The 27,294-nt window shown below is 42.5% G+C and overlaps 3 protein-coding genes and 1 long non-coding RNA gene across 5 annotated transcripts; 2 read left to right on the top strand and 2 right to left on the bottom strand.

Moving 5' to 3' along the window:
• Positions 1-70: 70 nt before the first annotated feature.
• Positions 71-1,921, top strand: LOC115256761 (jerky protein homolog-like; the record flags this gene model as incomplete). The annotated part of the gene is made up of 1 exon (XM_062853171.1): positions 71-1,921. A coding segment is annotated over one exon (1,848 nt), but the record flags the coding sequence as incomplete, so codon positions are not given.
• Positions 1,922-1,992: 71 nt separating this feature from the next.
• Positions 1,993-3,368, bottom strand: LOC134284944 (uncharacterized). The gene is made up of 4 exons (XM_062844548.1): positions 3,069-3,368; positions 2,823-3,006; positions 2,577-2,736; positions 1,993-2,439 (listed from the first exon to the last, which is right to left on the bottom strand). Exons 1-4 carry the CDS (start codon positions 3,071-3,073, stop codon positions 2,105-2,107), a joined length of 684 nt encoding a protein of 227 aa, XP_062700532.1. The 5' UTR covers positions 3,074-3,368; the 3' UTR covers positions 1,993-2,104.
• Positions 3,369-7,177: 3,809 nt separating this feature from the next.
• LOC109407810 (uncharacterized) lies at positions 7,178-16,791 on the bottom strand. 2 transcript variants are annotated; one of them, XR_002129679.3, is made up of 4 exons: positions 16,473-16,791; positions 16,014-16,406; positions 7,786-9,991; positions 7,178-7,672 (listed from the first exon to the last, which is right to left on the bottom strand). It is a non-coding gene; the product is annotated as an uncharacterized LOC109407810 (long non-coding RNA). The 2 variants fall into 2 exon arrangements; XR_009996021.1 differs by lacking the exons at positions 7,178-7,672; positions 7,786-9,991 and adding an exon at positions 9,998-10,862 and having other exon boundaries at positions 12,065-16,406.
• Positions 16,792-17,208: 417 nt separating this feature from the next.
• LOC134284945 (chromosome-associated kinesin KIF4A-like) lies at positions 17,209-26,533 on the top strand. Its single transcript, XM_062844549.1, has 4 exons — positions 17,209-18,541; positions 23,713-25,607; positions 25,820-26,256; positions 26,318-26,533. Exons 1-4 carry the CDS (start codon positions 17,383-17,385, stop codon positions 26,385-26,387), a joined length of 3,561 nt encoding a protein of 1,186 aa, XP_062700533.1. The 5' UTR covers positions 17,209-17,382; the 3' UTR covers positions 26,388-26,533.
• Positions 26,534-27,294: the final 761 nt, after the last annotated feature.

The raw sequence follows: 27,294 nt of genomic DNA on the forward strand, positions 1-27,294 counted from the left end.
TCCCGGTTTCTTCCACAGATTTGGCCCCACCATCAGGTAATATTGATGATCAACCCAAATTTCAAATCTAATTTCACTCTTTTTAGCGGACACATCTCCCGACACAAGATCCTCTTCCACGCCTGGATCATCTGGTGCGCTGTCATCCGAATTGGTAACCATCACGGCATCTGAACTATCTTCCGTTTTGGCTTCTGATGCAGCTTCCAGTTCCAAGTCGGGCCAATCAACTTCCGGAAAAGCTACCGCTGGCGCTGGTGTGAAACGTAAACATACTACGCTCAACTTGGTGACAAAAATGCAAATAATTGAGGAGGCGGAAAGAGATGAACTTTCGTACGAGATGATTGCGAAAAAATATGGGGTAGCAACATCTTCCGTTTCCCGGTACGTGAAAAACAAGAATTCCATAAGGGAAAATATTGAGAAGTATCGGGGACATGGAATCGCTGATCGGAAAACAATGAAGGAGCCATGCTATCCATTGCTGGAAGAAGCTTTATATGTGTGGGTTCTGCAGGAGCGCGAACGGAACATGATCATCCCCCCCGATGTACTCAAGGCGAAAGCAGAAAAATTCTTCCGGGCCTTTCAGGAACAAGGATGCTACGCCGGTAAAACGTTTACTGGTTCTGATGGGTGGCTTCGTAGATTCAGGAAGCGTTACGGTTTGCGGGTATTAATAGCTGCAGGGGAGAAAGCATCCGCGGACGTGGATGCATATCTTTTGTTCAAGACCGTACTTCTGAATAAAATTGTTGAAATGGGCCTCACGAAATCTCAGGTTTACAACGCAGATGAGTCAGCGATATTTATTAAAATGATTGCTTCTCGTACTGTGGCACTTTGGGACGAATCGTGCGCATCAGGTCGAAAGTTGGATAAGACAAGATTCACTTTCATGCCGTGCTGTAATATTGATGGCACAATGAAAATGAAATTAATGTTTATCGGTACTGCAGCAAACCCAAGAGAATTCAGCCGCTATTCGAAAAAGTTGCTTCCAGTATCTTATTATCATTCGAAAAAGGCGTGGATGACACGTCAACTTTTTCGATCCTGGTTTCATGAAGAATTCATCCCGGAGGTTCGCAAATTTTCCGTACAACACAATCTTGAACCAAAAGCGTTGCTAGTGTTAGACAACTGCTCAGCTCACTTTGATGGTTGCGGAGATCTGCGAAGTGATGATGGTCTCATACAAGTCATCTATTTGCCACCCAATGTTACATCACAATGCCAGCCCATGGACCAGTCCATAATAAATGCAGTTAAGCTTAGATACAAAAGAAAGCTTATGCTGTTCTTGGTACTGGAAAATATCAATTTGCCTTTCATGCAAAGACTGAAGAAGGTATCCTTGCGAACCAGCATCGAGTGGTTGTCGTCAGCATGGAATGAAATAACATCAACATCAATTGAAAATTCGTGGAAAAAACTCATCGATGAATTTCCAGAAGCAGAATGGCAGGACACTTCTCAGCACGACGAGAATCACTTGGAAGATATTCATTCATTAATGGCGTCCATTGACAGATTGGCTGAAACTGAAACCGATGACGATCATCTCCAGCAGTGGCTCAAGGATGATGTACGGGATAGCGATGGAAACCCTGCATGGTTCACGACAGAAGTATTTGAAGATGCCGAGATCGTCAAGTCTACATTGAATAAATCGCATGATCCTCAGTACGAGGAAGAAGAATGGCTTGAAGATCCGCCCGAAGAGGATGCCGATATTCAATACGAGTCTCAAAGTTCGTCTGCGGAAAATTCTCAATGTTCTGAATTTCAGAAGGCGCTAGATTCTCTTGACTATTTAATAGAATACGTGAAACATGATTTGTCTGAAGTAAGCAAGCTGAAGTTGTTGCGCATGAATCTAATTGAAAACGAGTGGAAGAAGCGGAATATGTGATTTGTGTCAGAGAAAAAAGACTGAGTTTTGATAATATCTCTTATACGATAAAAAGAGGAAAATAAAAAATCTCATCAAATTGTAGTATATTTATTTCCATTTGTGGGCCCCTCGGCAAATCTGTCAGTTCATAATTTGACATTTGATTATGACAGTTAATTGCTTTTTAATTGCAACATGTTGCAATTAGCGAACTTGCAACCAAAAGACGTTGCAACGAGCGGGTTTGCAACGAACGAACGGACGCTGTACATATGCCTTCATTTTTCCGAGATCCTTCGTCTGCTTCTCCAGCAAAGTTTTTCGGTAATTGCGCTTGTTTACGCGCCTACGAAGGGGGGTAGGCTGGTCACCTCTTTCACCTCCATTCTCACGAGCACTCACTTCTTCTGGCTGACAGGACGGTTCGTTACGTGTAGGTTCACCTTCATCACTTTGGCAATCATCATTGCAAGAAATCTGTCTTGGTTGATCTCGGCTTGTAGATGCGACAGGTGAAGCAGGTGTTCCAAAAACAGCACCTGTGTGTAAAAGAAAAGATTTAGGTTTAAATAGATAATCTTATTGAGTGACTATAGATTTCCATAATAAAAAAAACTTCTAAGGGTGAAATATTTGAGATGTTGGAAATCTATAATCACTACTTTCAAATTATTACCGCTGTGATCCACCAATCTATTAAGCGAAAGCAGACGAATGATTACTTCTTCCAGATCCGTGAAAGAATATTGTGTATTCCTGCCGCCACCAGTAGCTCTTACTTCGTTGCTGTTGTGCTGCAACTTCTTCTTTAGTTGAAGCTTCTTGTCAGTCCAAACCTGGGAAAAATAATTTAAAAAAAAACGTTAGAAATATAACTGCAAAAAATAAAACCGCGTAACATTTTATTGGTCAATCAGCTTACTTTTTGCCACTGTGCTACGGATCGTGTGGGAGGACCCAAACTGTTAAGCGATGTTTGGGCTCGCGCCCAAAGAGTAGGTACTGATTCGCGGGAGTCGGTAAATTTGCCACCTCTTGCAAGCTCCGGATACTTTTCCATGAAGGCAACGAGCCATGCAAACTGCCGCTTGTTCGTTTTTTTCTTCCTATAGTATTAAACATATTTAATTTATTGACAAAAAGCGTTGAAACGACAGAAAACACTTACTCCATGTTCTGCTTGATGTTCCGTGACAAGTTTTCACCACCTAAAACAACAGTGAAAACATTCCACTGGAAGTGAATGTTTTGATCGGTGACGTGATACTCATAATCAGTCTGAATTCATGCGGGCTGTCACTTGAAATGAACTTTTCCAGAATTCGTCACTAGGGTGTTACTCGTAATAGGGTTGTGCTCACTCTACCACTTTCTCACCGTGATGTGACACTCGTAATAAGGGCCAATAGGTACAGTGAGGATTCGCTCGTTGGGTCACGACTGCGCCCCGATTAGCGAATCGCGTTCGTTCGTTGGGGCAACTGACAACTGATCAAAATGCGCTAGACACACGCAAGTGACGAGAAATACGTCACGAAACATTCACATACTTGCGCAAACGGTCTGTATACAGGAGCTGCGATGCGACGACGGTCAGACGTCAAACACGTTTTGACATCGATTTTGACATTGACAGTGCTTTTTAGTTGGGTTTTGCTCCAACCAGCGAACATCCTACCATCAACAACACCCAAGTCAAAACGGGAGCAATCCGGAGAAATTCTGAGCAACTCTATGAAGGAAAATGTCACCGACGAAGATACAGACGGAGCAGTAATCGTTTTTTTCGGTACCACTTTCATTTTCACCCTTTGGCAAGCCCCTCTTGTACTGTGTAATTAGGGCGCTTTGGTGGACCATTAGAATAACCAGCCACAGAAATCTAATGTCGCGACTGTTCGTGTGACTAACATCTAGTTTGCCTCGCCCTTACAGCGTCAGTAGCGGTACTATGAGTGTCAAATAAATTTTGTTTACCAAAACAAAAGGTCCTCTTCAAGATGGGCACTTAAAAATAATCAATTATTACAACTAAGGTTATTAAAATAATTAAATAGGAAAACTGAGTACAGCGCCATTGGCGTTCTAGTGTATTTCTATTGGTGGACCCCTTAAGCGGGCGAACTGAGCGACCTGTCAAGCAAAATGTCACCAACATGTTTGTTTACAGAACTGTTTTGCTTTTTACTACCTCTTGCTACCGGAAAGCTTCGATTCGTTCTGCGAACGATTGAATTAATTATAATTTGTTGTTTTTGGGTTCGTTTTGGGAACATTTTTGAACTCGATAACATTGCGGCATTTAAGTACTCCACGAAGACGTAAACGAACCGGCAGGAATCCCAATTGATCATTTGCGACTGAGGGTTCTCAGCAAAGAACGACTGGTGCGGCAGGCAGTGCAGTGATTTGGCCAAGTGGAGACGCTATTTTGAAGGTGAGAATTTCGAATTGGGAGAATATACTCAATAATTTAATTGTTTAAACATGTTTGTTTTCAGCTGTTTGAATCTGTACAAGTTTGTTGCACATTCTGACCAAATTCTCCCCCAAAAGGTGTATCGTAAAGCCAGCTTCTAATCCAGCCAACTTTCGGTCGACCAACTATAAGTGATATCCGATTCTGTGGGAAAACAAGCACTGCGATCATGATATCACCCATCTGGTGGCCCCGAAGCACATGGAAGAGGACACACGTTTTTACAACTTTATCCAATGAGGGCTTGACCAACCGACAGATTCATGGACTGAAAAGCTTGATCGTCAACGTTCTAGGGGGTTTTGTTCGTTAATCGGTAAGCCGGATCGAAGCTAAGCGGCTCTACATTCCCTCAGCGTCGCTCTTCGTGCGGAGTGGACCGATTCAAAGGGTGCCGAGAAGCAGCTGGATTTTGGGAAGGCCTTCGGCAGCTAAACCCTGTGGTCCTGAAGCAAAACCACCCAGATCTACTCGTCGGCGCAGCGATTCAAGGAGCCCAACGAATCGAGCATAATGTACAGGAAGAATTTCGATGAGTTGATTGAGAAATGCGCCGTTAAAGAGTGTAGTTTGCTGTAAGGTCGTTTCGGAAGCAAACTACACAGTTCTTGAATTTCAATATGTAGGCTATTGGTTCCCTTTTCTTAATATTCTTTATAAATGTTGCTAGTTACTCTACTTGACTTGAAATTCTGTACCCAATATAAGGGGTCGTCATATACACTCTCATGGAATAAACTCTCTTGAACCCTACTTTACAAGGTTTCATCATCGCATGACTTTATCATTTGTGCTCATTCTGCGAATGAAGTGACGTGAGAAAAGTCGGAGTCGTATATCGAGGTGAGAAATCTCGACTCGAATGAGGTGACTCTCCATTTGATTTACACGGCGAGTCACTCCATTCGCAGAATCAGCACAATTATCAACTTTAATTGGCTTTTTTAGGTGATATTATTACTACTCGAAGTAAGAGGGAGTAAGTAACGTAACGTAAAAAAATACGATGATTAGATACGCAAGTGTGATTATGTTGTTCAACAATGGCCCTGTTATTTAACAAATTTCTCTTATCGCTCGCTTGCGTATTTTTCCACCGTATTCTTTCTTGACTTTGCTTACTCCCTCTTACTTCGAGTAGTAATGTGGTATTCATATCGAAGAAAAATGCCAATTAAAATTAATAATGATCTTTTGAACCCTCAGCAAGTGAACAAGCGTAGAATTTAGTTTTACAGCAATATGAAATATTTATTGAAATGAAATTGAGCATTATTTCAACTGATTGTTGTGCTCATAATACGAGTGAAGTGATTTAACAAAGCTCGATTTGTGTCGAGGTGCAAAATCTCTCTTCGTTTAAATCAAATGGAAAAAAATTATCACTTCGATATGTGAGCTGAGTTGCGTCACGTTACTCCACTCGTATGAGCACATGTGCCGAACGATATTACTTCACTTTTAATCCTGATCACTCATGGTGGTGCGGAGGGCCGGGAACAAAATATAGTTTCCACTGCCTTATAAAGGGTTAAAAGTGAATTATTATGGACCTCAAGAGCCTCCAGAAGTGAACTGTTTTAAAAGCTTAATTCCTGCATCAGCATGCAATTTGGGCGAACGTGGTGAACCTAACTAGAACAAAACTTCTTTGAATGATGCATCATGTCTTGCATCAACATGCATTTTAGGAGGACGTTATGAACCTAATTCGATCTAAGCTTCTTCAAGTGAAGGTAATGTCATGCATCACCATGCATTTTAAGAGGACGTGGTGAACCTAATTAGAACAAAGTTTCTTCGAGTGATGCATTTTAGGAGGACGTGGTAAACTTAATTAGAACAAAGCTTCTACGAATGAAGCATAATGTGCTGCATCACTATGCATTTTAGGAGGACATGGTGAACCAAAGAACAAAGCTTCTTCGAGTGAAGGGAAATGTCTTGCATCACCATGCATTTAGGAGGACATGGTGAACCTAATTGGAACAAAGTTTCTTCGTGTGAAGATTAATGTCTTGCAACATCATGCATTTTAAGAGGACATGGTGAACCAATGAACAAAGCTTCTTCGAGTGAAGGGAAATGTCTTGCATCACCATGCATTTTAGGAGGATATGGTGAACCTAATGAGAACAAAATTTCTTCGAGTGAAGGTTAATACCTTGCATCACCATGCATTTTAGGAGGACGTGGTGAATCTAATTAGAAGGAAGCTTCTTCGAATGACTTAAGGTGAAACGGGACGCCGTGTTATTTTTCCTATCTTGCCTCTCTTTCTAACAATTTGCCTCGCGATTTTGAAGATGGTAATCTCGAGTTCTATCGCACTGAAGATGCTGAAAAACAATCAGCATATGCACTGCAAGTGAGCATACACAATGATAGGTTTTTGTTGTAAAATATGAAGTAGAATCTGAGATTACCATCTTAGTAGCAACAGAGCTATGGCGGATATTTCCCCGACCGTCCCGTCCGCCCTTAAGTTTTAAGCGTCTTGCGTCACCTCGCAACCTGAGAGGACATGGTGAACCGTCTGAGCTACAGATTCAGTTCAAGCGGAAGAATGTCTCAAGAACTATTGGAGTAACTCCATAAGTTATAAGCGCCTTGCGTCACCTCGCAACCTGGGAGGACATGGTGAACCGTCTGAGGTACAAATTCAGTTCAAGTGGAAGAGTGTCTCAAGAACTATTGGATTGAATTTATAAGTTTTAAGCGTCTTGCGTCATCTCGCAACCTGAGAGGACATGGTGAACCGTCTGAGCTACAGATTCAGTTCAAGCGGAAGAATGTCTCAAGAACTATTGGAGTAACTCCATAAGTTATAAGCGCCTTGCGTCACCTCGCAACCTGGGAGGACATGGTGAACCGTCTGAGGTACAAATTCAGTTCAAGTGGAAGAATGTCTCAAGAACTATTGGATTAACTTTAAGTTTCAAGCGTCTTGCGCCACTTCGCAACCTAGGAGGACATAATGAACCGTCTGAGCTACAGATTCAGTTCAAGTGGAAGAATGTCTCAAGAACTATTGGAGTAACTCCATAAGTTATAAGCGCCTTGCGTCACCTCGCAACCTGGGAGGACATGGTGAACCGTCTGAGGTACAAATTCAGTTCAAGTGGAAGAATGTCTCAAGAACTATTGGATTAACTTTAAGTTTCAAGCGTCTTGCGCCACTTCGCAACCTAGGAGGACATTGTGAACCGTCTGAGCTACAAATTCAGTTCAAGTGGAAGAGTGTCTCAAGAACTATTGGATTGAATTTATAAGTTTTAAGCGTCTTGCGTCACCTCGCAACCTGGGAGGACATGGTGAACCGTCTGAGCTACAGATTCAGTTCAAGTGGAAGAATGTCTCAAGCACTATTGGAGTAACTCCATAAGTTATAAGCGCCTTGCGTCACCTCGCAACCTGGGAGGACATGGTGAACCGTCTGAGGTACAAATTCAGTTCAAGTGGAAGAGTGTCTCAAGAACTATTGGATTGAATTTATAAGTTTTAAGCGTCTTGCGTCATCTCGCAACCTGGGAGGACATGGTGAACCGTCTGAGCTACAGATTCAGTTCAAGCGGAAGAATGTCTCAAGCACTATTGGAGTAACTCCATAAGTTATAAGCGCCTTGCGTCACCTCGCAACCTGGGAGGACATGGTGAACCATCTGAGGTACAAATTCAGTTCAAGTGGAAGAATGTCTCAAGAACTATTGGATTAACTTTAAGTTTCAAGCGTCTTGCGCCACTTCGCAACCTAGGAGGACATGGTGAACCGTCTGAGCTACAAATTCAGTTCAAGTGGAAGAGTGTCTCAAGAACTATTGGATTGAATTTATAAGTTTTAAGCGTCTTGCGTCACCTCGCAACCTGGGAGGACATGGTGAACCGTCTGAGCTACAGATTCAGTTCAAGTGGAAGAATGTCTCAAGCACTATTGGAGTAACTCCATAAGTTATAAGCGCCTTGCGTCACCTCGCAACCTGGGAGGACATGGTGAACCGTCTGAGGTACAAATTCAGTTCAAGTGGAAGAATGTCTCAAGAACTATTGGAGTAACTCCATAAGTTATAAGCGCCTTGCGTCACCTCGCAACCTGGGAGGACATGGTGAACCGTCTGAGGTACAAATTCAGTTCAAGTGGAAGAATGTCTCAAGAACTATTGGAGTAACTCCATAAGTTATAAGCGCCTTGCGTCACCTCGCAACCTGGGAGGACATGGTGAACCGTCTGAGGTACAAATTCAGTTCAAGTGGAAGAGTGTCTCAAGAACTATTGGATTGAATTTATAAGTTTTAAGCGTCTTGCTTCACCTCGCAACCTGGGAGGACATGGTGAACCGTCTGAGGTACAAATTCAGTTCAAGTGGAAGAATGTCTCAAGAACTATTGGAGTAACTCCATAAGTTATAAGCGCCTTGCGTCACCTCGCAACCTGGGAGGACATGGTGAACCGTCTGAGGTACAAATTCAGTTCAAGTGGAAGAATGTCTCAAGAACTATTGGAGTAACTCCATAAGTTATAAGCGCCTTGCGTCACCTCGCAACCTGGGAGGACATGGTGAACCGTCTGAGGTACAAATTCAGTTCAAGTGGAAGAGTGTCTCAAGAACTATTGGATTGAATTTATAAGTTTTAAGCGTCTTGCTTCACCTCGCAACCTGGGAGGACATGGTGAACCGTCTGAGGTACAAATTCAGTTCAAGTGGAAGAATGTCTCAAGAACTATTGGAGTAACTCCATAAGTTATAAGCGCCTTGCGTCACCTCGCAACCTGGGAGGACATGGTGAACCGTCTGAGGTACAAATTCAGTTCAAGTGGAAGAATGTCTCAAGAACTATTGGATTAACTTTATAAGTTTTAAGCGTCTTGCGTCATCTCGCAACCTGGGAGGACATGGTGAACCGTCTGAGCTACAAATTCAGTACAAGCACAAACTGAAGTTTGTGGTACAAGTGGAACAATGTCTCAAGAACTATTGGAGTAAATCCATAATTTTTAAGAGTTTTGCGTCACCTCGCTACGTGGGAGGACATGATGAACCTTCTGTGCGACAAATCCTGATAAAACGGAAGTATGTCTAACTATTGGAGCTCTATAAGTTTTAAGAATTTTGCCTCACCTCGCAACCTAGGAGGACATGATGAACCTTCTGAGACAAATTCAGATCAAGTAAAAGAATAACTCAAGAACCACTGGAGTAACTCCATAAGTTTCAAGTTTGTTGCGTCATCTCGTAATCTGGGAGGACACGGTGAAACTTTTGAGCAACGAATTCAGATCACTATTGTAGATTCACTTAGATGTATTGGTTGCCTTGTTCAGAATCCTAATGAATTTTCGGATGGATCATAGACCATTAATCTTTCAGAATCCAGACGGATTTTTGGATGGATTATTCTGCCGTGCAGCATAGTTGCCCATGTTAATAGGGATTCGCATAGAACATGGCACAACTATTCTGAACACGACTGTACAGAGTCCACAGAAACACTCAACCCACCTCAGTATTTTTATTTATATGTAAGCCATAAAAAATTCCTTTTACACGGCATTGACATCAAATCGGCAAGGGTCTTCCAGATAGATGTTGGCAAACCATGGTTGACGGATGTACCTAGAACGGGTTTAAAAAAATAATTAACGGATAAGCATGGGGGTTTTATTTATAAATTTCTGATATAATAAGTACCAAATTTCTAACTGTTGAGGATTTTTTTTATTAACGTACAAATTAGTTCGAAGGTTTTCAGAATTTAATGAAATTTTTGTTCACGGATGGGGTTTAAATATATATGAACAAAAGCTAAATTAAAAAAAAACAGGGTCGCCTAATTTTTCCAGAAAACTCCAAACATTTTCCACAGACGCCACCTACTTTGAAAAACCATAACTCAAGAATGAAGCATCGTAGACAATTTTTTTTTGTGAAATCATAAGCAAATTTTCTCAGCAATCCAAGAAAAAAATACAAAATGAAAAATGTTTTCCACTAAATTTTCCACTGATGAGGAAAATCGGTTGGAATAATCGAAAAAACTAATTATACGAAGTCCGGAAAATTCTCAAAAAAATATTTTTTTTAGTTTCTGTAAAATTTTCAAGATGTGTTTTTTTTTTCATTCCTGATGATCAATTTTGTGGAAATTGTCCAGATGTTGGTTGATTTTCGACCGTCTTGATTATTAATTTGCACAAAAATAATCATTACTCAGGAAAGAAAAAACCACATCTTGAAAATGTCACAGAATATAGCTTATAAAATTTGCTTCCAAAAATAATATTTTTGTTTTTTTTGGACTTCGTAAATATTTTTTCCGACTTTTCCAAACGATTTTCCTCAACAGTGGAAACTTCTACGATGCTTCGTTCCTGAGTTGTGATTTCTCAAAAAAGGTGATGTCTATGGAAAATGCTTGTTTTGCATTGGAGTTTTCCGGAAAATTAGGCGACCCTCAATTTAGTTTTTGTTTATTTGTGAACCCTACCTAGGGTGACTATATGCATGTCCTCCTTTTTGATCAAAATCCAAATGTCCTCCTTTTCCTCGGCAATGTCCTCCTTTTTAACATTTAATAAAGTTATAGTAATCTCCAAAAGTTGGAATGGAGTACAGTAAAAGTATCCCAAGTAAGAAGTTCTTCATTCCAGGACTATAAAACTACTAGACTATAAGATGCTTTTATAGCAGCTGTGAATTTGTTTATGATTTGTTTTAGATTGCTTATTTGCTATTCAATGTTTGCTGCTTCAATTCGACTGTTATACAGCGGTAAACAAATGATTGGGTAGTTAAACGAATGAAATAAAGCTATTTTCCTTATTTTCCTAATTCAAAGAGATAAATAACACAATTTTATTATGCTCCTATATTGAATAATCTGGATACTCTTGACGAAATTCCAATCAGTTAAATGTATTATAAGTAAAATACAAAAAAGTGACTTCAGTGGAAAATATGTTTTGTATTTACTGCTGCTTTAACCCTCTAATACCAAATCCCGCCTTTAGACGGGGTATAGTTTGAGCATTTTTGTAATTTTTGTTTCGTGGAAAATCAATATTTTTATATTTTTGGCTGATATTTAGGACTGTTCTGTATATCTCAAAATGGATTTTAAAGCGTATTTACATTTTTTAAAAATCATTGAAAAATTGATGGTTCAGTCACCTTTTAGAAGTCCTTGTTTATTTTGTATTGAATCGCTACAATTAACATATTTTAAATTTTTCCCAAATCAATCTATCCTTGTTCAATAGTTTAAGGAAATTGAATACACTCTAGAATTATTTTCCTTAAAATTACACGCAAAATAAAATGTTCTGTGAAAAAAAAATTAAAATAATAATAATTCAACAATAATCATAAAATCTCAAAATGTTTTCATCTCAAAAAATCCGTTCCCCAAATTGGCTTCCAGGAAAAATATAATGGGGATGTTCAAAAATAAAAATTAGAAAAATCAAAAACTGAAATTCACGAAATCGAGAATTAAAAAGAATCATCTTCCAAAACATGTTTAAATCTATTTTAGATGACGAAAAATGATATTTAGATCAAAATCAAAAATTTGGCTATTAGAGGGTCAATAAGTGTCCTCCTTTTTTATACAAATGTCCTCCTTTTTCAACCGAATTTGGTCTAAATGTCCTCCTTCGCTTGTTTTCCATATGGTCACCCTAACCCTACCAGTGAAAAATATTCCATTAAATTCTGGGAACTTTAGTACCAACACAGACGAATCTTCGTTTGTGGTACCAACGAATTTGTACGATAATAAAAAATCCCCTGTTCTTTAGTTGAACACTATTAATAATTAATAATTATCGAGCACCTTATTATAGACAGCTCTATATTCTGAACAGTTGGCAAATCCAAATTAGATTTTTTTTCTTATGATGTAATATATTGAATCGAGAGTTGAGACGTTAATTTTATTGATGCCCTCTATGATCCAATCGTTACAAAAAATATCGTTCTTGATTCAATTGCGAACGTAGACAATGTGTTTGTTAACAGTAAGTAACACTGTGTATTTAGAATAAGGACAACAGCTTCTTATGGTATCCATAATTAGGGGCGTGTTCCACCAGCAAAAATATGTCTAGAACGTGAAGTGCAAGTTACTATGAGATTTAATTTATTTTATACATTTAGCTAGACAACAAACCAACTTGATGGTTTTGTGGAGCAGTACTCTAAAAATAACAAGAAAAATAATAACTTCCATTTATTTCAACTTTTATTGTGAGATTCTTTTAACCGTTCAGATTTCATTTTTATTTTTGAATGTTTGAAGACTAGGTTCCGTAACGTGGGTAGATGACCTTAGAACGGTGCGTTACGGTGTAAGATCTACCACATTTCATCAAATTTTAATCTTGCTATTTTGCTACCTAAAGTAGTAGCAGACCAGATTTAAATTTGTTGTATTTTTGTAATGTTTATGTTTTGATTTTAATTGCTAATAAAACTTTTGTTTCAGGGGGATTCAGGAAGTTTTGTTGTATAAATATGTTAAATACGAATAGTTTAATAAGTGTAACAACAATAGTTTTAATAAGTGTAAGAAGGGTTCTGTTCACCATAGGTGGATTAAATCGAGAGTATCACTTATGTTTATTCAGTATTTATTTTATTGATGCACAAGGGTCTAAGTCTACCCGCATAATCACGAACTGTTAATGTAACGTATCTCATACTGTGGATGACCATAAGCAATTGTCTTTTAACCAATTCTCAGACTGTCCGAGATAACAGTAAGATAACCATTCTATGTATAGATTTGCCAGTTTGAGAAATGGTAAGCCGGCAATTTACAGTATGTAGAATAGGCGGTTAAGATTGGTTACCATCATACGCGCCAACTTGTGACGTAGTTGGGGGGGCGAGGCCTCTCAAAATCAACTAAATTCGTAAAATTTCGACGCAGTTCATCTAGTTTAGGCATATTGACGTGAAAACTAGTGCATTGAGCTAAAAAAAGTTGAATTTTGTCCAATTTTGGCGAGCTTCGCCCCCCCCAACTACGTCACAAGTTGGCGCCTATGGTTACCATAAAAAATCGCTCGTTTTCTCGAACAAATTTTTCGCAATACAGTAAAGGATACGGTCAATACATTATCCAGTTTTTCGTACAATTCACTGCATAGCATATGTTTAGAGAACAGTTGAACCATAAACCACCTCCATATAATTCGACAATGCCTGGATAGTATGATATAGTGTTACTGCTTGACATGGATTGCACAAACTGTCATTTATAGTGTCTGGTGATTTGTTTCTTATTGTTCAACATACAATAAGCTGTTTGAGATAAAGTTACCTTGACGGATGAGATGAAGTTACTGTTTGGACATTATGACAAAGGGTATTTTGCTATTCGGGTAAGAACTCACATCGTCCATAATACAACGTAGAATTTGGGAGTAGGCATTGCAACCTCTTTAGCCATGCGGCTTTTAAGTGTGAAAGAATTTGTTGTTAATTAAATGGTCAACGTTATTTACCTTTGCGTATTTTCACTCAAAATGAACAAGTTTGACGATATGATGCTTGATTTTCAGTGAACCACTTATGCTAGTTCTTCTTGTGATTCTTGTTCTTGTGTCTTCAATAGTGGAAGCTTGATTAAAAATAATTTCAAAAAATAGAAGGACAAATTGTGTATAAACTTTCTTCCTGTAAATTGAAATCAAATATATCAAAACCAACAAAAAACGACCGTGACGCTTCTTCGTTTGATCATGAAAACTATCTGTTCTTGTTGGCACCACGAGTGTACATCTTTCTCTGTAGAGTAAAGATACATTTAAGCCCTGAGACCTGACAGCTATCAAGCTGATCACAAGGTTGTGTCGTTGCCCAGGGAGTATAACTTAAGTAAATTACAGTACACATCTGACTGAACGGTTTTTGATAAACCTACAATCAACTACATTACACACACAAATTCTTACATAAAGGGTGATACGGTCAAAATTTTGTCACACATTTTTTTTCATAACTTTAGACTGCCAAAACAGCTGATTTTCGGACCAGTAATGCTACATTATATGTAGCTTATACCATAAAATTTTCATCAAAAACGATTAAGTATTGGTTGATATATAGATAAAACCATCGACCTACCTTTCTAAAATTTTGTACAAAGGCGCTTCATAGTAAATTTTCGGAAATTTAAGGACAGTAAAGCGCAATTTTGATTATAGAACTACCAATGCTGCTCCGATTTTTATCAAAATTTTACTGTATAATACTATTATGAAAATATGTTCTTATTAACATTTTGAGCCATTTTGTATGAATACTTTCCAAGTTGTAGCAGTTTGAATATGAAAAAAAAACTGACCGGGTGCCACTTAAGCAAATATAACTTTGTAAGGGCCCATATAGCCGAGGCGGTAAACGCACGGATCTTTTCGTAAAGGAAATTTCCTTGACTTTCTTGGGCATAGAGTATCTTCGTGCCTGGTTGAAAAATCGTGTACTACACGAACCGATTATGTAATCAAAATTTCAATTATTTACGCCAAATATGAAGTGACGAATGATATGCATTTTAAGACAAGCTTTTCACTATATCTGCCAGCAATAAGCGGTCATTTTGAGTGCCTCTAGCTACACAGGAATGTAACGATTACGGCTAGTGCTTTGCAATACAGATGGAAAACCTGGCCAGGCCATCATAATGCATGAAGTATTAAGACGGATCAGAAGGCTTGATGAGGGATCCCCCACATTAGGGGAAGGGCTCCGATTTTTTATAAGGTGGAACACCGGCAGGGTATCCGGTTACCCACGAAATATAATTTCTTATCACCCTCTTGTACTACGTACGATCACATCTAATTAGAGTCTAATAGTAATATACTCTCATTGGATCACATCCACTTTTGAACGTGAATCGTTTGCATTTTTGTTTACGCCAGCAAATCAAATGAGCTGCGGATTCGAATGAACCAAATAAATACGTTAGCATATCGTATGCAAATATCGTATGCATTTTACGATTTCTTTTATCGATTTTAAAAATTTTAGAGATCATGTTCGGTTGGGCCAGCAAGGTTTAAGGCCAGTCATGGCTCCACAGGAAGCTTGTTCCGAAATGAAAATTTCTCGAAGTCAACACCACTCAAACCCTTTTATTCGAGACTGCTCCGAATCTTTTTATTGAAGCAATTTTGAGATGATTTATACCCTGCTGCTGCTGACCTACCGAAAACCCGTACATGTTGCTTAAAAACATTTCCTTGGAAATCCGGCACCCGCTCTGATCGGACCGGTCCAACCGAATATTATCTCGATCTGTTCAACGAAGCAGGTTGCACTTGCTCGAAGTTGCTGCATTTGTCAACGAACAGAGCAGAATGCAGCACCTTCGAGCAAGTTCATCATACGTCGTTACAGGACAAAAAGTTTGTGAGATAACCTCGAAATTTCTAAAATCGATACAAAATTGGCGGAGATTCAATCATTTCAACTTGGTGGGCACCCTGCCGTCGTTTTGTGGCTGTATTTTTTTTACAGGCCACACCTTGGCTGATCCCTCCAATCAATGTTTCAATTAACTGCAGAAAACAATCTTTGTAAGTCCATTAAAGGCGCTTTTTTAGTAATGGTTCATGCAAATACGTACATTTGCGTTTGTAGCAGTTCCTCCTACCGAAAAGCCGACGAATCTCCGAAACCAATTAATAACGCCTACATGACAGCTAAGCTCCTGCTGATAGTCCCCAATGTAAATCTGGCTGCGGGACACCAATCCCACACTTTTGCATACAAGGTCGAGCGAGTATGTATCGATGTTGTTGCAAAGGGCCACACGGGGGGATTCCTTAAGGCCTTATACTTTTGCTGCATGTCGGATTCTGTCGAGGTCGAGCTGATAGCATTTTGCACAGAAGATCCAACGTATTGCCTCAATCTTCTTTGTCTTCCTGCAAGGACTGGACGTCACCGTAGCTTCCGGCACCAGCTTAGCTTAGTAGAGCTTTTGGCGCTTGTTGACTTCGGCAACGACTGAATAAACCTGAAACAAAAATATTTCCGTTTTAAGTCACATTATGATGCAAACTTCAAATCATAATCAACTTACCGGCCGATTCCTCGTGTTCTTTTGAAGATCCTCCCACCAGAACCGCGGAAACGGATTGAATTTTCCGAATTTTCATCCAATTTGTACTTTCTGACCGCGCACCATCAAAATATGTAAACAAAACAAGCGGCGAAAGCGGCGGCGAAGGTGGCGAAAAACTGTCAAAATCTTGTGAAAGGGGTAAACCAATGCGTAAAAAACTACCGCAATATGGTAATAACTAGCCCCCTCGGAAATTTTCTGCCCAACAAGAAGAAGAAAACATGGTACCGAAAATTTTAAGTGGTTTGTACCGCACTCTTACGTCTGTATAAATTCGTCTGTGAAAATGTACTCTCCAGCACAGTGTCTTGCCCCAAGCCTATGACCCTATTCCACAATACGTCGAATTTAGGAATGGCTTTACGTCACTTTGCAAAATTACGGCAGTAGGCCGTGTCAGGGGCCCATGCGCGTAACTACAGCACATTTGGCCCCTCAGCTCCAAGTCGTGCTCGCTTGTTATGCACTAGGTACAGCCAGCGTGCTTGAAATTGGAGCTGAGGGACCAAATGCGCTGTAGTTACGCGCATGCTGGGGCCTGGGCCTTTTCAAAAGTCACACGTGAAATTCATTTATGAATCACCCCGGGGAAATGAACACCCAACCAAAACATAACGCCTGCCGTGCTGCAGGCGTTACAGCAAAACCAAAGCAAGCTGTCAAACTTCCATTTTGAAAATCGGCGGTTTGTTCGTTGTTGCTCTTTCTCCTCTGTGGTCGCGGTGGTGCGATTTTGCGTGCGGAAAATGTTTTAACTTTTGTGGTGTTTCGATATATATTTTGTTGGAAATTAGAAAACTTGTTAAGTTTCTTCAGTTCGGGAGTGTTTTTGTTGATTAATTTCATTGATTGTGGATCGGGTGCTAGAATGGCGAGCAATCAATCGGCGGATTCGGTGAAGGTGGCGTTACGCATTCGACCGTTGAATCAGCGCGAAAGGGACCGCGGCTGTCGGATTGTGGTCGAGCAGCCCACTTGCCGGGAACCGCAGGTTGTGATCGGAAATGGGATCAGTGGCAAGCCGGAGGCGTTTACGTTCAACTATGTGTTCGCGCCGGAAGATTCACAGGAGCACTTATACGAGAGTTCGGTCCAGCCGCTGCTGGAGAAACTGTACGCCGGATATAATGTGACCATCCTGGCATATGGACAGACGGGTTCCGGGAAGACGTATACAATGGGAACCAATTACGACGGGGAGGAGGACGAGACGATGGGAGTGATTCCGCGGGCGATCAATGACATTTTTGAGCGGGTCAAGGAGATGGCAAGCGAATCGGAAGTGACCATAAACTGCTCCTTCATGGAACTGTATCAGGAGAATTTGTACGATCTGCTATCGAGTAAGGGAACCCGCGAAGAGCGGGTGGTGGACATCCGGGAGGCAAACAATCAAATTGTTATTCCGGGATTGACGGAGATTCCCATCCGGTCTGCGGAGGAAACGTTCGAAGCGCTGATGAGGGGATCCCAGGAGAGGGCCGTTGCTTCCACAGCAATGAATGCCGTTTCCAGTAGGAGTCACGCAATTTTTACACTAAATTTGACGAACCGCATCAAAGGTGAAAAGCCAACGGTCACGACCAGCAAGTTTCACCTGGTGGATTTGGCCGGTTCGGAACGACCCAAGAAGACGCAAGCCACAGGAGAGCGATTCAAGGAAGGCGTCAAGATCAATCAGGGTCTGCTGGTGCTGGGGAATGTCATTTCGGCGCTGGGGTCCTCGGGTGGACCGCTTGGGCACGTTCCTTACCGGGAGTCAAAGCTCACCCGGCTGCTGCAGGATTCCCTAGGGGGAAATTCCCTGACGTTGATGGTGGCCTGCGTTTCGCCGGCCGACTACAACTGCGAGGAGACAATCAACACGCTCCGGTACGCGAATCGGGCCAAAAACATCAAGAACAAAGCCGTGGTCAACCAGGATCCGAACCAGGCGGAGATTCGGCGGTTGAATGCGATCATTCAGGAGCTTCGGCTGGAACTGCTGGCCTACAGTGCCGGAGGGAAGGAGAATGTTCCCGGTGCGGGTGAGTACTTTAAAATTGTTTCATTTGTTTTTATCTTCGTAATTGTTCAAGAAAGGATAATTCGAGGGTTATTTAAGCAATTTCTTGTGAGATTTCTTTTGGCACTTCAAGAGATGTCTTCCGGGATTTCTCATGAGTTTCGGAAATCCTCCAGGAATTCCATCCGAGATTCTCCTAATAGCTTTTGAGGAAAATCGGAACGAACTTACTGGAGTATTTCCTCAAGGAAATCCTGTACGAACTTCAGAAAGAATTCTATTAGCAAAAACTGCAGAGAGAATTTCTCACAATATTCCTTAATGAACTCCTGAAGGATTTCTATTAGAAACATCTGAAAGAATTCCAGAATCAATTTCCAGAAGGATCTGCAGGAATTCCAAACGGAACTCTTGAAGGAAACTAGAAAATAGTTCCTAGATGAATGCTGGAAAGAGTTCCTGAAGAAATCCTAGAAGCAGTTTCTGAAACAATTCCAGAAGAACTTCCCGGGATAAGTTCCAAGAGGAATCCCAGAAAGAGTTCCAAAAGGAATCCCGGAACAAGTTTCCGAAGAAATCTACGAAGGACTTCCTAGAGAAATTGCAGAAGCAATTAATGACAGAAGCCCACAAAAAAAAAAATCCCGGAGAAATCCCTGATGGAGCTGCCGAAGAAATTCCGGAAGGAGTTCCCAAAAGAATCTGGGAAGTAGTTCCTGGAGAAATCCCGGAAAAGTTTCTCGGAGTAATCTCGGAAGAAGTTCCCGGCGGAATTACCGTAGGAATCCCGGAAGGAATTCTTGAAGCCATCCCAGAAGAAGTTCATGAAAGAATTCCGGAAGCAGCTCCAGGAGAAATCCCGAAGAAGTTTTTGGAGGAATACTGAAAAAAGATCTGGTAGAATTTCTGGAATGATCTCATAAAGAATTCCTGAAGAAATCCCAGAAGGGGCTCCAGGAGGAGTCTCGCATAGAATTCCTGGAACGAATCCTTAACAGAATTTTGGAGGTTTCCATAGCTCTGTTCGGTCGATACTGTCGTATGCCGCCTTGAAATCGATAAACAAGTGATGCGTTGGGACCTGATATTCACGGCATTTCTGTGGAGTATTTGCCGTACGGTGAAGATCTGATTCGTTGTCGAGCTGTCGTCGATGATGCCGGCTTGATAACTTTCCACGAACTAACTCGTTTAAGGTGACAGACGACGGAAGGTGATCTGGGATAGCACTTTGTAGGCGTATTGTCGAGATCGCCGTTAGAAGATCGATAGGCAGATTGATTCCTCTGTAAAACAATCTGCAAAACTTCTGTAACTTTTCGGTTTCTGCTACGCGATTAAACGATCTTCACAACTGAATATATAACTAGATGTTTTGAGGTATTCAATTCAAGAAAACGAAAACCCAAGCGAAAGGGTACTCTTTTTTTCTCGGTGCGCATGTAGTGATTGGCAGTTTCGCCTCTGGGCGCCGTAGTACACCTCCGGAAGTCCGCACCATTGGCTGACGAACTCTTCCATCTACGCCTGCGGTCGTCTGCTCCACACGTCCATGCACCCAGCTGTTTCGTTCGCCGTCGTTTACGATCAGCACAAGGTCGCCTTTACGAAGCACTTCGGTTGTCGTATTCACCGGCACCTGCAGATATTCAACGATCCAACGGTGCCAGATACGGTACAGCTTCAGCTAGATCTGCTCATGAGTGTTGTTCAGACGATGCGCCGACTGAGAGTAGCTCGAAACTTGACCGCAACGACTGGTTCCACTGGATAACCCCATCCACAAATGGTTTGGAGTCAGCGCTTCTGATTCGAGTGAGTCGAGTGGCAGGTAGGTCAGAGGCCTTGCATTTACGATGATTCCCGCTTCCACGACCAACGTTTGTAAACCCTCGTCGTCCGATTTCCCCTCGGCATAGGAATCCATCATTGCACTAGGTGTTCCCATGGACCTGGAGGTAGAAAGATCCACTTCATTGCTGAGTTTGTGAACGTTGACGACAGTCCTTGACTCATCTGCCCTCGTAACAGCCGTTCAGCTCATTGAAAGTTCGCCCCGTTGTCCGTAATGGATTCTCCGTCCAACTAAGCGTCGTATGCAGGATAAACAGGCCGAAGTTGACAAACTGAATGCCACTTCGAGGTGAACTGTGCGTACGGTCAGGCAGGTGAACAAAGCTAGGTATCCACCTCTTGCCTTTGGATCTCCCAAGCTTAACTAACAACGGGAGCGGGACATTTGGTATAAAGTCATTTGGCATAAGGTCATTTGGCATAAGGTCACTTGGCATAAAGACATTTGGCATAACGGTCATTTGGCATAATGGAGATTTGGCATAACCGAAATGCACCCTTCTTTATTATGCCAAGTGACCTTATGCCAAACGACCTTATGCCAAATGACTTTATGCCAAATGACACAGACCCACTAACTGTTACGATGGGAAATAAGGCCGAGAATTATGACTCGTAACAAACAATAACTTTATTAAAGCGAATATACAAATAAAGTACGAATTAAAATATACTGGACGCGCACGTTGCGGTACTTCTACTCGTGGTGAACGAACGATGACAGTCTCGGTATACGTGGCAGTTAGACCCGAGCCTTTGACAGTAGAAGGATAACAGAGTCGGCGCTAGGGGTGCCAACACTAACAACGGTCCAATCCAAAGTAATCCAACCTGGTATTGGTAGAAGGTTTTGCATGAACTACGAATCGTGCTGCCGGTAATAGTGCCATCGGTGGAATACTAGATCGAGACTTGCGAAGTCTGTATAACATGCTGCAGCCATGTATCTCCTTCTTGGACCAATGCTCGAAGGTTGGAAATCGCTTACATTCGAGTCACACAAGGTGCGTCTTAGGTAGAAGCACGGGTTCGTCCTAACCCGTTCCGGATCGCAGTCGCACGTCTTCATCCATGCGAATTGAGAAGCACTGTTCGTCGATGAGGGTTTCCACAGCACCAAGAACTCGCTCTGTAGAAACACCTCCTCCGAAGTAGAGGTTCTTGATCACGATCGCCTTTGATTATCTCAGATGTAGTAACACGTAAACGCAGTTTGAATTCCAGTTTCATAGATGAAATCTTCCGTTTCGATGGACTCTGCGCACATCTGTTGCAACTTGCTTTGCTTCTTCTATGCTACCGAAGCTGTCGATATAGTCGTTCACATAGTGACACTTTAGAATTCCTTCTGCTGCTCGCGGGTACTGATCTGCGTGTTCCGTAGCATTCCGATTCTTCACATATTATTGCGCTGATGCAGGTGAACAAGTAGCATCGAAGGTTGCGACGTCCATCAAGAAGATGTTTATGGGCTGGCTCCTGTCCTTGCGGTATAAGAAACAATGGGCGAATTTGTCCTTCTTTCGTAGGCGCACTTGGTGGAACATCTCCTGGATGTCTGCATTCACGGCTATACCAAACTGACGAAATCGGAAAAGCACTGTAGGTAATGGAAATGCTGTCTGTCGATCAGGGCCTTTCAAAAGCATGTTGTTCAGCGATACCGCACCAACTTTCGCAGCTGCGTCCCAGATAATACGTACCTTGCCAGGTTTGTTGGGATTGGTGACGACTCCTAGCGGTAAGTACCAGGTTTTCTTGGGTTCGGCTCTCTCAAGCTCCTCGGTCAATGCTTGGTACTCGTGGATCTGACGATGAAAACTTTCCTTTAGTGCCGGATCCTGAAGAAATTCCTTCCTGGAAATCTCAGAAATCTGTGGGTGAATTCCAGGAGTTATTCTAGAAGGAACATCTGGAGTGATTTCTGGAGGAATTTGTTGAAAGGGTACCGGAATTCTTGGTGAAACCCTTAGTGGAAGTCCTGGAGAAATGCCAGGAAGAATTTTGGAAAAAAAAACAAGGAAAATTTCTTAGAGGGAACTTTGGAATAATTCCTAGAGGAATCACATAAGGAAATTCCCAGTAAAATCTCTGAAACAACAGCCTAGAGGGTTCTTCTCTGGAACACTTTTTGGAGGACACCCTGGTGTAATTGCAGGAGGTACTCTTAGAGTAATTCCTGGAGGAAGCTTATGAGAAAAAAAGCTCTGAAGGAATCCTCGGGTGAATCTTCGGAGTAAATCTTGAATAGATAATTCTCTAAAGGAACTATTCGATGAATCACTTGAAGAGCTTCTTGATGACTCTCTAAAAGAACTTTTGGAGAAATCTTGTGTAAGTCCTGGTTAAACTTCTTAAGGAATGAACGGAGGAATTGCTTAAGAAGTCTTTGGCAGGTTTACTGGGCGAATTTCTGCGAGAACTCCAGCAGGCAGTTCTGAACGAGTTCCTGTAATAAATCCTGCAAGAATCTTTGGCGCAACTCATACAGCAAGTTCTGTTGGAATCCAAGGTGGAACCTGTGGAGAAATTTTCGGGAGGAATTCCTTAAACGATGATATTTGAAAGAATTTTCGACAGAATATTTAGAGTAACTCCTGAAAGAATTTCTTAAGCAATTTTCAGATGAAGCTCTAGACGAATTGCTACAGGAACTGGTACCGTGCGAGCACCATATTATAGAATTCTGAACAGTCGGCTAACGCAAAATAGATTATCCTTTTATGAAGCATATATTGAATCGAGAGTTGAGGTGTTAATTTGATTAAGCCCCTCTGTTACAAAACATATCGTTTTTGATTGAACTGCGAACGTAGAGAATGTGTTTGTACATAGTAAGTGTGTAACACTATGTGTTCAGAATTAGGATCACGGCTTCTTATGGTGTCCATAATTAGGAACACGTCGTCCATCGGATACGTCGTTTCATCGGAGAAAATACATTTTCTTCCATTGCTCACTAGCAAAAGAATCGGGTCTGCTGTTTCCGCTTCTGTTTGTGACGTTCCACGTTACGCCGGGTTCCTTGCTGCAGCATTACTGCCCGTGCTTCGTTCTTCTCCAAAATCTTTCTGCACTCCTCGGTGAACCATTAATTCCGTCGACTTTTCTTCCATCTAGCCGATGGTGTTCTCAGCTGCGTCGTTGATGGCTGCTTTTACTGAACTCCACCAGTCCTCTAGAGGGGCCAATTTGGGCTCATCCTCATTTGGGACCTCAAGGGGCCCCTGCAAACCTTGATCTTAATTGAATGTGATAAAATTTTCCCATACAACAGTGATCCGCCCTAATGTCGCATCTCATCTCAGCTAATTATCATTTCCCCGTTTTGTTTTCCAGCAAACCGTCCATCGACGGCTCCGGGCAGCAAATCCGGAATTGTTCGTTCCAACAGCGATCACCATTTGGCGAATGGTTTCATTCCCACTGTTGAAGCCGTCCGCCAGGAGAAGGAGATGATGGAAAAGATCCGAACCTTGCAGCAGCAGCTGCAATCGGCCTTGCAGGACATGGCCAACGATCAGCTGCGCACGTTGACGGCGGAGAAGATCGTGGAAGAGATCGAAACCCTGCTGGCGCAAAGTCCCGATTCGGACCTGAAACAGGGAATTCAAGCCATCCTGGATGGGTACAAGGAAGAAACGGCGTCGATTCGGACAGAGTCGCAGACGTCCGACGCGTTGCTGCACTCTGCCGCTGAGGAGTTCCAGAATCGCTCCGATACGCACACTCAGAAGCAGATGAAGATTCGCGAGGAGCTGAGGCAGTTGAATCGGGAGCTGGAACTTAAGGAAGAGCTCCATAGGAAGTGCTTAGGGAATATTTCCAATTTGACGTTTACCGTTGACGACAGTAACTGCAGCAGTAACGATAAACTCGAAGAGTATGAGGGTAAAATCAAGGACTTAGAGAAGCAGATTGAAGAACTGAACGATCAGCTCAATACGACGAAGGTGTTCGACAAGAAGAGCAAACTGGCTGAGGAACGACGGAAGAAGGTTCAGCAGTTGGAGTCTGAGCTGGCGGAGCTCAGAAAGAAGAGCATCCAGCAGGCTAAGATGCTGCAGTTGAAGGAGAAGGACACCCAACGGGTGCAGAATCTGAGCAGGGAAATTCAAGCCATGAAAGCAACACGCGTCAAGTTGGTCAAGTCGATGCGAGCGGAGAGTGAGAACTTCCGCCAGTGGAAGATCAACCGCGAGAAGGAAATTTGCCAACTGAGGGAGAAGGACCGCAAGCTCAAGAATGAGATGGTTCGTCTGCAGACCGTTCATGATAAGCAGCAGAACGTGCTGAAGCGTAAGGTCGAAGAAGCGGTTGCCGTCAACAAGCGACTGAAAGAAGCATTGGAGCGACAAAAGAATGTTCAAGCTATGCGAGCTGCCCGAGCTGTTGGGAAACCGGTTCGGGGTGCGGACGTTTCTTCCTGGGTGGACCACGAACTGGAACTGATCCGTTCCGTTACGGATGCTTCCGTCACCTTAAAACTCCTGATGGACGATCGTGCCTTACTGAATAGCAAACTCCTGGAAATGAAGGGCAACTCCGATGAGCACAACGAAGACGAGATCAAACAGCAAGAGCATGACCTAGAACTTCGAAATGCCCAAATTGCCGATCTTCAGCAGAAAATCCTCTCCACAGACGTCGACTCCAAGCAGAAGGCCATCCTCGAGGGCATCCCGACTCTCCCAGAAGCAAAGCAAGTGCTCAAAAAACTTCTCACCGTGTTCACCGAGACACAGGAAGAATCGGCCAAGAACCGTCATCAGCTAGTCGACACTCGCCTCTCGGTTGAATGTCTGGAGGAAAACATCCGTCAGCTAACTTCGGAGCTGGCCGAAACCAAACAGCGCTTCACCGACGAAACCAACGAACTGGCCAAGATGTACGAAGAGAAGCTCTCCATGCTGCTGCTGTCCAAGCAGAAGTACGCCCGCCAGTCCAAGGAGATGACCAACACGTGCGATTCGATTCTCCAGGAGGCCAGCGATCGCATGGAGAAAATGCGCCAAGAGCTGGACTCGGTCAAGGAAGCCAATCGGTTGCTGAACAAACAGCTGGAGGAAGCGAAGAACAGTCGGGCTTCTCGGCGGACGCGGAACAAGGTGGCCGCACCCGTCGTCGAGGATGACGACGACGAGGAAGAAGAGGAAGACGAACTGGAGTGGAACGACTCCGACCAGGAGGACGATCCGGACTTTAGGGCCACTCCGCGCTATAAGCAGAAGAGGGTAAGTTTACGGGTGGTAGTGGGTCGTTTCGTGTAATGGCTGTTTGGCGTTGTTTCCTGTCAACAGCGCTATGCCAAACGTCCCAGACACTTTACTCAATCCAACTAGTCTCGCTGTATAAACAAATGTGTCACATTTCGCCAGACGTTGAAGATCTTCGAAGCGAGTTCTTCGCATGCATGAAGCTCACTCAAGTTTCCTTATTCGTTTAGGCCGGCAAGGGCATTCGGGAATCGGTGATGAAGAAGGGCGCCGCAGCGAAGAAACGCCAAACGGCAGCTAGCGTAGAATCGGAAGAAGGTAACAACACCACGGCCAAGTCCTCGCACAATACGAGCAACCAGGCGCACTGCAGCTGCGGATCGACCTGTTCTACCAAGCGATGTGGCTGCAAGAAGCAGGGCGAATTCTGCGGCGATCAGTGTCGCTGTCCACCGGGATGCGTCAACAAAAAGTTCGATGAGAAATCGCTCAAGGAAGACGAAGAGGATGATGGTGACCAGGAAATGGCCGAAAGCGAGGTCAAAGGCGACGACGATAACAAAGAGAACGTGGTGCAGCAGAACGGTGACCGATCGCTGGAGAAGCGCAAATCGCAGGACGATAGCAGCGACGGCAGCGTGGAGAATCACACGCCCAAACGGATCAAGTATGTAGCAATGATGGTGGCGCGGTTTAACCGATTGATAATGTGTGTTGATGATTTCCAGGAACGACATTCTGACGCCGACATACGTGTACTCGGTCAAAAAGAGGAAGCCCCTGCTGGATGACATGTAAGATGGACTTCCGTAGCTTAGGAGGAAGAACAGGAGTGAGTAGAAGATACAAGACTTGATTCGTTTGTATTGTGCGATTTTAGCATGATTATTATTCGTTAAGCTCATTTGACCATTTAATTGTATTGATTCGACGGACCATCTTCATTTACTGTTTAGTATGTATTTTATTTTTAAATATTTGTATTACACGACTTATTTTACGCGCTAGAAAGGAGGTCGAGTTTGCATTCATCCGAACAGTGCCCATTCTCTTGAACTCGACATCTGAATCGGTAGTTGAATATTCCTGGGTCAACACACTAAGAAGCAGTTAAATTTTCTTCAGTCGCAATCTGTATCCAATAGAAAAGCCAAATGATTTATCCATTGGGGAACTGAATTCGTTCGGTCCGAGAATTCTCAACATTAAAGATGGATACGCTTCTCAATGGCTAATAAATTGCTGTAAGTATGTAAACATTTTAAATACAATAGTTTAAGTATTTACCTACATATCTCTTAGTTTAGGCAAACGACACATTCATCCATCAGCAATCGCTCCCCCAGGTTGAGGCCCAGCCCATTTATTTTCTGTAAGTATAAAGTAGGAAAGGGAATGCAGTATGGCTACCGTCCAGGTTATCCACATAACGCTGTAGACATTACAGAACACGAAGGGTTTCCAGAATTTGTGCATTTTCGGGTACGTCTGTGATTCACTTTTTCTTATCTGAGGCTTCAAAGACTCGATCATTTCATCCGTGATCATTCAAGGTAAGTGTCGCCGTTTGTTATTCCGGAAAGCTCAGATTTAAATTTTCCATCCGCAGATACTCGTACCCAAGCAAGAGTGACCATTTCTTCTCTCAACTGACTGTAGACCAAGTTGTGATCAGGCAGGCGCTGACGAGCCGATCAATCAACCA

This window comes from Aedes albopictus, chromosome 1 (genome assembly GCF_035046485.1).
Source record: "Aedes albopictus strain Foshan chromosome 1, AalbF5, whole genome shotgun sequence".
NCBI lineage: Eukaryota > Metazoa > Arthropoda > Insecta > Diptera > Culicidae > Aedes > Aedes albopictus.

Coding starts and splice junctions, on each gene's coding strand:
- LOC134284944 (XM_062844548.1), bottom strand. Junction 2,737..2,822: donor CCGTAGCACAGTGGCAAAAA/GTAAGCTGATTG, acceptor TATTTTTCCCAG/GTTTGGACTGACAAGAAGCT. Junction 2,440..2,576: donor TAGATTGGTGGATCACAGCG/GTAATAATTTGA, acceptor TTTTACACACAG/GTGCTGTTTTTGGAACACCT.
- LOC134284945 (XM_062844549.1), top strand. CDS start 17,383: ATGGCGAGCAATCAATCGGCGGATTCGGTGAAGGTGGCGTTACGCATT. Junction 25,608..25,819: donor CGCGCTATAAGCAGAAGAGG/GTAAGTTTACGG, acceptor TTATTCGTTTAG/GCCGGCAAGGGCATTCGGGA. Junction 26,257..26,317: donor CACACGCCCAAACGGATCAA/GTATGTAGCAAT, acceptor GATGATTTCCAG/GAACGACATTCTGACGCCGA.